The following is a 10,779-nucleotide window of genomic DNA, read 5'->3' as shown; positions in this document are numbered from 1 at the left end:
TGAGAGAAAACCGAGAGAGAACCCTGAACGACACTGGATCTGAAGGGCATTAATGCTTCGTCCCAGTTTCAATGACCACACATGCTACCAATAGTGTAAGGAATTGGTTGAGATTCTTAAGTACACCACAACAGCAATACTTTGAAACGAATGGTGGCCTCATGCCTTTACATTCATCAATACCAAGTCTTTTCAATTTATGAATATTTATTTCACCTACTCTTTTCCATTCAACTCAACTGCTTTTCTTTGAGTAAAACCATCGAGTTAGAAACCTTGGCAGCAGTGTGATCTTTATCTTCAGACCTCCTATTACAGCCCAGTTATTGACCTTTACTACATACAGTGGGGCAAAAAAGTATTTAGTCAGCCACCAATTGTGTAAGTTCTCCCACTTAAAAAGATGAGAGAGGCCTGTAATTTTCATCATAGGTACACTTCAACTATGACGGACAAAATGAGAAAAAAAAATCCAGAAAATCACATTGTAGGATTTTTTATGCATTTATTTGCAAATTATGGTGGAAAATAAGTATTTGGTCACCTACAAACAAGCAAGATTTCTGGCTCTCACAGACCTGTAACTTCTTTAAGAGGCTCCTCTGCCCTCCACTCGTTACCTGTATTAATGGCACCTGTTTGAACTTGTTATCAGTATAAAAGACACCTGTCCACAACCTCAAACAGTCACACTCCAAACTCCACCAAACTCCACTATGGCCAAGACCAAAGAGCTGTCAAAGGACACCAGAAACAAAATTGTAGACCTGCACCAGGCTGGGAAGACTGAATCTGCAATAGGTAAGCAGCTTGGTTTGAAGAAATCAACTGTGGGAGCAATTATTAGGAAATGGAAGACATACAAGACCACTGATAATCTCCCTCGATCTGGGGCTCCACGCAAGATCTCACCCCGTGGGGTCAAAATGATCACAAGAACAGTGAGCAAAAATCCCAGAACCACACGGGGGGACCTAGTGAATGACCTGCAGACAACTGGGACCAAAGTAACAAAGCCTACCATCAGTAACACACTACGCCGCCAGGGACTCAAATCCTGCAGTGCTATACGTGTCCCCCTGCTTAAGCCAGTACATGTCCAGGCCCGTCTGAAGTTTGCTAGAGAGCATTTGGATGACCCAGAAGAAGATTGGGAGAATGTCATATGGTCAGATGAAACCAAAATAGAACTTTTTGGTGAAAACTCAACTCGTCGTGTTTGGAGGACAAAGAATGCTGAGTTGCATCCAAAGAACACCATACCTACTGTGAAGCATGGGGGTGGAAACATCATGCTTTGGGGCTGTTTTTCTGCAAAGGGACCAGGACGACTGATCCGTGTAAAGGAAAGAATGAATGGGGCCATGTATCGTGAGATTTTGAGTGAAAACCTCCTTCCATCAGCAAGGGAATTGAAGATGAAACGTGGCTGGGTCTTTCAGCATGACAATGATCCCAAACACACCGCCCGGGCAACGAAGGAGTGGCTTCGTAAGAAGCATTTCAAGGTCCTGGAGTGGCCTAGCCAGTCTCCAGATCTCAACCCCATAGAAAATCTTTGGAGGGAGTTGAAAGTCTGTATTGCCCAGCAACAGCCCCAAAACATCACTGCTCTAGAGGAGATCTGCATGGAGGAATGGGCCAAAATACTAGCAACTGTGTGTGAAAACCTTGTGAAGACTTACAGAAAACGTTTGACCTCTGTCATTGCCAACAAAGGGTATATAACAAAGTATTGAGATAAACTTTTGTTATTGACCAAATACTTATTTTCCACCATAATTTGCTAATAAATTCATAAAAAAATCCTACAATGTGATTTTACTGGATTTTTTTTCTCATTTTGTCTGTCATAGTTGAAGTGTACCTATGATGAAAATTACAGGCCTCTCTCATCTTTTTAAGTGGGAGAACTTGCACAATTGGTGGCTGACTAAATACTTTTTTGCCCCACTGTATGTGCATGGTGGGTGTGGCTCCTGAATGGCCGCCTATTCTCTAGGAATGACTCGGTACCAGCAGAATGACTCGGTAACAGCAGAATGACTTGGTGCCAGCAGAATGACTTGGTAACAGCAGAATGACTTGGTAACAGCAGAATGACTTGGTGCCAGCAGAATGACTTGGTAACAGCAGAATGACTTGGTACCAGCAGAATGACCTGGTAACAGCAGAATGACTTGGTACCAGCAGAATGACTTGGTACCAGCAGAATGACTTGGTAACAGCAGAATGACTTGGTACCAGAAGACTGACCTGGTACCAGCAGAATGACTTGGTAAAAGCAGAATGACCTGGTAACAGCAGAATGACTCGGTAACAGCAGAATGACTTGGTACCAGCAGGCAGAATGACTTGGTACCAGCAGACTGACCTGGTAACAGCAGAATGACTTGGTAACAGCAGAATGACTTGGTACCAGCAGAATGACCTGGTAACAGCAGAATGACTTGGTACCAGCAGAATGACTTGGTACCAGCAGAATGACTTGGTAACAGCAGAATGACTTGGTACCAGAAGACTGACCTGGTACCAGCAGAATGACTTGGTAAAAGCAGAATGACCTGGTAACAGCAGAATGACTCGGTAACAGCAGAATGACTTGGTACCAGCAGGCAGAATGACTTGGTACCAGCAGAATCAGACTAAACATAAACACTGTTGTGGAATTTTAAATACATACTTAAATCTCCTAAACAAACTATAACAATCCATAGCACCCGAATAAGGATTCCTAATGTCAAAGTAAACAGGACATACGTCCCAAATTGCACCCTATTCCCTATACTGTGCAGTGTACTACTTTTGACTAGGGCCCTATGGGTCGATAGTAGTGTACAGGGGAGAAGGATGCCATTGGGAAAACCGTTGCGCAACAGGAAATCCCACTGCTACAAATCACTTGTGACTTTATATCCTAAATAAGACAACTACAGTAACAATGCAGTCTCCCTGAACCCACTTCAACCACGTATTAACTTTCCCAAACAGCATCCACATGGTGTTTAACCTTATAACAAATTAAACGCAAACCAGACACATCCAGTCTCAACCACCCACAGATATGACTGCCTTCACTAAAGAGTTAGTCACTGAGAGCAAAAGACGAAGCTTGGTTCCAGATCGGTTTGTGTTGTCTTGCCAACTGCTATGGTAACAATGACCAAAGGCAGCGCCAATGGATGGGGTACCAGGCTAGTGGTGCTGGTAGTCGGTAGACACAGAACAGGACATTCAGATAGGAGCAGGCCTGTCAACCACAACATCAACAACAACAACTTCTCACCGGTAGATGCAGGACAGTCTTTGCCTCTGTCTTCTTCATGTTGTAGCCCTCCAATGGGACAAACTCGATGCGTCCACTCTGAGCAAAGAGCAGGTGTGTGCCGGGGGGTAGAGGGTAAACATCTGGCCTGGGAGTAGGGCCTACTGCGGGACGAACTGTTGGTCCTTGTTCTATACCTACAGTAGAGAGATGAATCAATCAATGAATCAATCAACAGACATCTGGCCTGGGAGTAGGGCCTACTGCAGGACGAACTGTTGGTCCTTGTTCTATACCTACAGTAGAGAGATGAATTAATCAATGAATCAATCAACAGACATCTGGCCTGGGAGTAGGGCCTACTGCGGGACGAACTGTTGGTCCTTGTTCTATACCTACAGCAGAGAGATGAATGAATCAATGAATCAATCAACAGACATCTGGCCTGGGAGTACATCAGCTTTAAATTGTGACCGAGAGTCTTAATGAGTCTTAATTCATATGATTCACTAAGGGTGGTATTCTGACCTGAGTCTCTGTTTACTGAGTCTTAATTCATATAATTCACTAAGGGTGGTATTCTGACTTGAGCCTCTGTTTACTGAGTCTTAATTCATATGATTCACTAAGGGTGGTATTCTGACCTGAGTCTCTGTTTACTGAGTCTTAATTCATATGATTCACTAAGGGTGGTATTCTGACCTGAGTCTCTGTTTACTGAGTCTTAATTCATATGATTCACTAAGGGTGGTATTCTGACCTGAGTCTCTGTTTACTGAGTCTTAATTCATATGATTCACTAAGGGTGGTATTCTGACCTGAGTCTCTGCTTACTTAACGGAAATATCCACTCAAGTCTCCCATTGTTTGTAGATATACACTAAATTCAGTTGTCCTCTTAATCAGGTTGATGGAGAGTATAACTTACACAGTGGTCTGCCTCTGCCGGGCCCAGTGCGTGTTCCTGGGATCTCCAGTCCGTTACGGTCAACACACCAACAATGTCCGATGGAACCGTGGCACTGGGAGGCCTCGTAGGCTCCCTGGCTGTCACAGGTAGGCACGTACTGACCAGGCACCGGCTGGGGCCCGTACTCTGTAGAGCCTAGGAGACGGTCCCTGTGGGTCTCACACTGCGACTTCGTATGCTCTGGGAGGAGGGAAATGAACAATCAATCAAAGTTATTTATAAAAGCCCTTTTATATCAACAGTTGGGTTATTAGTTGGAAGGAGATACATAACAACGAGGACGTCTACCTAGATGGGTATATAGAATCCCCTCTGAGAGAAAGACATTAACAATCAATATAGTACATACTGTGTTGTCAGACCTTTATAGATTCATTATGGAAGTGTATAACTGGTGTAGCTACTGTAGGGAGGTACTGTTACAAGCTTTAATCCGGTTGGCTTTGATTTAGCCAGCTCATACCACTCTCAATATTGTTTATCCTCATATGAGCCTTGTTTGAGCCCTGTTTTAATTATCTCCCTTCCCTCTCTCTCTCCCCTCCCTGCCTTTCTCTCTCTCCCCCCTCCCTCCATCTCTCTCTCTCCCCCTCCCTCCATCTCTCTCTCTCCCCCTCCCTCCATCTCTCTCTCCCTAGCTCTCCCCCTCCCCCCAGCCCTCTCTCCCTCCCTAGCTCCCCCCCCCCCCTCCCAGCTCTCTCTCTCTCCCCCTCCATCTCCCTCCATCTCTCTCTCTCTCTCCAAAGCAGGAATGTGTTTTCTTTTCCAAGAATGATGCTGGATAATGATAGGAATGTGCTTTGGGAAAAGAGAGAGAGATAGAGAGAGAGACAGAGAGAGAGAGGAGAGAGAGGAGAGAGAGACAGAGAGAGAGAGGAGAGAGAGAGAGAGAGAGATTGTGTGTCTCGTTTTTTCAAAGTATCCACTGTAGTCAAAGTGAAGTGTATTTATTACTAAGAGAGTTGCAGCAGGCAGCTATGAGCCAGTGACCCCTGGGCTACAGCTGGACATCAGTGGCTGGTGATGCAGTAGGTCTGGGTCTGTTTTAATGGGTTTGTTATCTACTCATCCCTCTGTGGGAACAGTACAGGCTATGTTGGGGGAGGAAGAGGGGGGAAGAAGGGAGTGTTGCTTTGGAACATTACCCCATTACTGTTCAAGCCCTTCTGTAAACATTCTGTAATGGATAAGGGTCATGTTTTAACTGAAAGGGTCAGAATATAGTGAAAAAACATTTCGCGACTTCAGAGCAAGTCATGTCTTTACCTGACAGGCAACCATGATGTTGTTCCATTCCACAGAGACGTACCTGAGGAGCAGTAGAAGCCGTCACCATAGTAACCTGGCCTGCACTGGCAGGTAAAGGACCCCTGGGTGTTATAACACACAGCCTTCTGGTGGCACCTGGCAGACTGGCACTCATCAATATCTACAGGGGACAAGAAGGCTTTATTTCAAATAAGGTGACATTACATGTTATCAAAGGCAGCACATGCAATAGTTATCCTTTGACACAATAAAATCTAGTTCATACAAGTTTAAAATACATATTTCCTGGAAAGGAGAGAGTGAAGGTGGGAGGGAGGGAGGGAGGGAATAGGGAGCCCACTCTGTAAAGGAAATAAATGACCAAGAGGACAGGCATAAAGATGAAGTCCACGGTTTGAATGGTGTCAGGTAGTTTTATATTGTATTCATTTGAACTTAACAATATGAAATGGGGTATTTAGATTTAGTATTTTACTATATAGTGTTACAGGCTCTGATTTTCCCATTTATATTTCGAGGCAAGCACGTTAGCAAGTTAGCACGTGCGGCGCACCGATTGGTGGCACCTAATTTTTTTGTTTACCTGTTCTTGGGCAAATTTAGTTGGCGCTCATGTTGGGTGTCTTTTAGGTCCCAGTTGTTGTTGCTAGTCAACTTTCAGTGGAACCCCCATGAGTGTCTTTCAGAATCCCTCCTAAAACACCACCTGTTTCGTTTGGTTGGGGTCAGCGGCTCTTTGTTAGTTCCCCATTCTGTTTGAGTGACATTATTTGGTTGGACTTGGAGCACAGGGTAAGACAAGATGAGGACGCAGCAAAACAACATCAACAAGAACGTGCCTGTAATCCATGGCTTCTGGTTGGGAAATGTACGTACGGTCACTGTGGGGAGGATGTCGTCGATGCACTTATTGATGAAGCCGGTGACTGATATGGTGTACTCCTCAATGCCATTGGATGAATCCAGGAATATATTCCAATCTGTGCTACCAAAACAGTCCTGCAGCTTAGCATCCACGTCATCTGACCACTTCCGTATTGAGCGAGTCACTGGTACTTCCTGATTTAGTTTTTACTTGTAAGCAGGAATCAGGAGGATAGAATTATGGTCAGATTTGCCAAATGTAGGGCGAGGGAGAGCTTTGTACGCATCTCTGTCTGGAGAAAAGGTGATCTAGAGCTTTGTATGCATCTCTGTCTGGAGAAAAGGTGATCTAGAGCTTTGTATGCATCTCTGTCTGGAGAAAAGGTGATCTAGAGCTTTGTATGCATCTCTGTCTGGAGAAAAGGTGATCTAGAGCTTTGTACGCATCTCTGTCTGGAGAAAAGGTGATCTAGAGCTTTGTATGCATCTCTGTGTGTGGAGTAAAGGTGATCTAGAGCTTTGTATGCATCTCTGTGTGTGGAGAAAATGTGATCTAGAATTTTTTTCTCTCTGGTTCCACATTTGACATGCTGGTAGAAATTAGGTAAAACAGATTTAAGTTTCCCTGCAATAAAGTCCCCGGCCACTAGGAGCACCGCTTCTGGATGAGCATTTTCTTGTTTGGTTATGACCTTACACAGCTCATTGAGTGGAGTCTTAGCGCCAGCATCGGTTTGTGGTGGTAAATAGACAGCTACGACAGCTATGAAAAATATAGATGAGAACTATAGTGTGGTCTACAGCTTATCATGAGGTACTCTACCTCAGGCGAGTAATACCTTGAGACTTCTTTAATATTAGACATTGTGCACCAGCAGTTATTGACAAATAGACACACACCTCCTCCCCTCGTCTTACCAGAAATAGTTGCTCTGTCCTGCTGGTGCACGGAGAAGCCAGTCAGATCTAAATTATCCGTGTCGTCGTTCAGCCACGTCTCGGTGAAACATAAGATATTACAGTTTTTAATGTCCCGTTGGTAGAAGAGTCTTAATCGTAGATCGTACAGTTTGTTTTCCAATGGCTGCACGTTGGCCAATACTACGGAGGGTAGTGGTCAATTCTTACAAGGCACCCCGCCCTCCTCACCCTATTTCTCCTTCTTTTGTTCACATGGATGACAGGGATTTTTTTGTAGCATTTGCTGGAAAATCTTTGACATGAAATTTCAAAAGTTTTAGAAGAATTTCACCAGGGCCTTAACAATACTGGGAGACGTGATTTTCCTAATGAGTGTTTTGGACATCATGTCAGAGGTCCTTTAGAGCTGTCTGAGAGAGGGGTTGTTGCAGGGCGACACCTTAAACACAAAAACAAATCTGTTGGAGTACGATAGTGCTTTTCACACTTCACATTTTGCCAGTGAGAATCTGGAGGAGGCACAAATGAAAACGAAAGTTTAATACGATAGAAAGGCCCGAAACCTCACTTTTGATAGTCAATCGATCAATAAAATAATACATTTAGAAAAAAAATATCTTTCATTTACAATCTCTAGAGAATAAGAAAGGTTCAGAACTTTTGTGAAACATCACAACCCAGTTGAAAAATATATGTCAATAGAAATAAAAATGGATGGTTGAATGGAGCTGAAGGGTGGGACTAATAATAACAATAACAACGCAAATATACTGTGTCTGTAAAATGTAGATATGTTAAGAACTGTTGTGAAACAGCACAGTTAAAAATATATGGCAATTATAAACCAAAATGGATGGTGTTCAGAGATAGATGGGAGGGGTTGAGGGGAACTGAAGGATGGGACTGGGTGGTGTTCAGAGATAGATGGAAGGGGTTGAGGGGAGCTGAAGGATGGGACTGGGTGGTGTTCAGAGATAGATGGGAGGGGTTGAGGGGAGCTGAAGGATGGGACTGGATGGTGTTCAGAGATAGATGGAAGGGGTTGAGGGGAGCTGAAGGATGGGACTGGGTGGTGTTCAGAGATAGATGGGAGGGGTTGAGGGGAGCTGAAGGATGGGACTGGATGGTGTTCAGAGATAGATGGAAGGGGTTGAGGGGAGCTGAAGGATGGGACTGGGTGGTGTTCAGAGATAGATGGGAGGGGTTGAGGGGAACTGAAGGATGGGACTGGGTGGTGTTCAGAGATAGATGGAAGGGGTTGAGGGGAGCTGAAGGATGGGACTGGGTGGTGTTCAGAGATAGATGGGAGGGGTTGAGGGGAGCTGAAGGATGGGACTGGATGGTGTTCAGAGATAGATGGAAGGGGTTGAGGGGAGCTGAAGGATGGGACTGGGTGGTGTTCAGAGATAGATGGGAGGGGTTGAGGGGAGCTGAAGGATGGGACTGGATGGTGTTCAGAGATAGATGGAAGGGGTTGAGGGGAGCTGAAGGATGGGACTGGGTGGTGTTCAGAGATAGATGGGAGGGGTTGAGGGGAGCTGAAGGATGGGACTGGATGGTGTTCAGAGATAGATGGAAGGGGTTGAGGGGAGCTGAAGGATGGGACTGGGTGGTGTTCAGAGATAGATGGGAGGGGTTGAGGGGAGCTGAAGGATGGGACTGGATGGTGTTCAGAGATAGATGGAAGGGGTTGAGGGGAGCTGAAGGATGGGACTGGGTGGTGTTCAGAGATAGATGGGAGGGGTTGAGGGGAGCTGAAGGATGGGACTGGATGGTGTTCAGAGATAGATGGAAGGGGTTGAGGGGAGCTGAAGGATGGGACTGGGTGGTGTTCAGAGATAGATGGGAGGGGTTGAGGGGAGCTGAAGGATGGGACTGGGTGGTGTTCAGAGATAGATGGGAGAGGTTGAGGGGAGCTGAAGGATGGGACTGGGTGGTGTTCAGAGATAGATGGAAGGGGTTGAGGGGAGCTGAAAGATGGGACTGGATGGTGTTCAGAGATAGATGGAAGGGGTTGAGGGGAGCTGAAGGATGGGACTGGGTGGTGTTCAGAGATAGATGGGAGGGGTTGAGGGGAGCTGAAGGATGGGACTGGATGGTGTTCAGAGATAGATGGGAGGGGTTGAGGGGAGCTGAAGGATGGGACTGGATGGTGTTCAGAGATAGATGGAAGGGGTTGAGGGGAGCTGAAAGATGGGACTGGATGGTGTTCAGAGATAGATGGAAGGGGTTGAGGGGAGCTGAAGGATGGGACTGGGTGGTGTTCAGAGATAGATGGAAGGGGTTGAGGGGAGCTGAAGGATGGGACTGGATGGTGTTCAGAGATAGATGGAAGGGGTTGAGGGGAGCTGAAGGATGGGACTGGGTGGTGTTCAGAGATAGATGGGAGGGGTTGAGGGGAGCTGAAGGATGGGACTGGGTGGTGTTCAGAGATAGATGGAAGGGGTTGAGGGGAGCTGAAAGATGGGACTGGATGATGTCAAGAGATAGATGGAAGGGTTTGAGGGGAGCTGAAGGATGGGACTGGATGGTGTTCAGAGATAGATGGAAGGGGTTGAGGGGAGCTGAAGGATGGGACTGGGTGGTGTTCAGAGATAGATGGGAGGGGTTGAGGGGAACTGAAGGATGGGACTGGGTGGTGTTCAGAGATAGATGGAAGGGGTTGAGGGGAGCTGAAGGATGGGACTGGGTGGTGTTCAGAGATAGATGGGAGGGGTTGAGGGGAGCTGAAGGATGGGACTGGATGGTGTTCAGAGATAGATGGAAGGGGTTGAGGGGAGCTGAAGGATGGGACTGGGTGGTGTTCAGAGATAGATGGGAGGGGTTGAGGGGAGCTGAAGGATGGGACTGGATGGTGTTCAGAGATAGATGGAAGGGGTTGAGGGGAGCTGAAGGATGGGACTGGGTGGTGTTCAGAGATAGATGGGAGGGGTTGAGGGGAGCTGAAGGATGGGACTGGATGGTGTTCAGAGATAGATGGAAGGGGTTGAGGGGAGCTGAAGGATGGGACTGGGTGGTGTTCAGAGATAGATGGGAGGGGTTGAGGGGAGCTGAAGGATGGGACTGGATGGTGTTCAGAGATAGATGGAAGGGGTTGAGGGGAGCTGAAGGATGGGACTGGGTGGTGTTCAGAGATAGATGGGAGGGGTTGAGGGGAGCTGAAGGATGGGACTGGATGGTGTTCAGAGATAGATGGAAGGGGTTGAGGGGAGCTGAAGGATGGGACTGGGTGGTGTTCAGAGATAGATGGGAGGGGTTGAGGGGAGCTGAAGGATGGGACTGGGTGGTGTTCAGAGATAGATGGGAGAGGTTGAGGGGAGCTGAAGGATGGGACTGGGTGGTGTTCAGAGATAGATGGAAGGGGTTGAGGGGAGCTGAAAGATGGGACTGGATGGTGTTCAGAGATAGATGGAAGGGGTTGAGGGGAGCTGAAGGATGGGACTGGGTGGTGTTCAGAGATAGATGGGAGGGGTTGAGGGGAGCTGAAGGA

At 46.6% G+C, this 10,779-nt stretch overlaps 1 protein-coding gene across 4 annotated transcripts in view; it reads right to left on the bottom strand.

The window, feature by feature from the left end:
- nid1a (nidogen 1a) overlaps positions 1-10,779 on the bottom strand; it is a 69,154-nt gene that overhangs the window by 15,413 nt on the left and 42,962 nt on the right. For 3 of the 4 annotated variants that reach the window (XM_090201707.1, XM_090201708.1, XM_090201709.1), the window contains 3 exons: positions 5,545-5,664; positions 4,194-4,415; positions 3,287-3,462 (listed from right to left, as the gene is read on the bottom strand). In XM_090201707.1, coding sequence (XP_090057833.1) covers positions 3,287-3,462; positions 4,194-4,415; positions 5,545-5,664 — 518 coding nt within the window. Of the gene's footprint in view, positions 1-3,286; positions 3,463-3,518; positions 3,661-4,193; positions 4,416-5,544; positions 5,665-10,779 lie in introns of those variants that run through there. The other variant, XM_090201710.1, reaches the window with a different exon arrangement.

Source organism: Oncorhynchus mykiss, chromosome 16, assembly GCF_057628025.1.
Source record: "Oncorhynchus mykiss isolate SJ-2025 chromosome 16, ASM5762802v1, whole genome shotgun sequence".
NCBI lineage: Eukaryota > Metazoa > Chordata > Actinopteri > Salmoniformes > Salmonidae > Oncorhynchus > Oncorhynchus mykiss.
The sequence above is the reverse complement of the archived record's forward strand: the minus strand, read 5'-3'. Positions and strand labels throughout refer to the sequence as shown.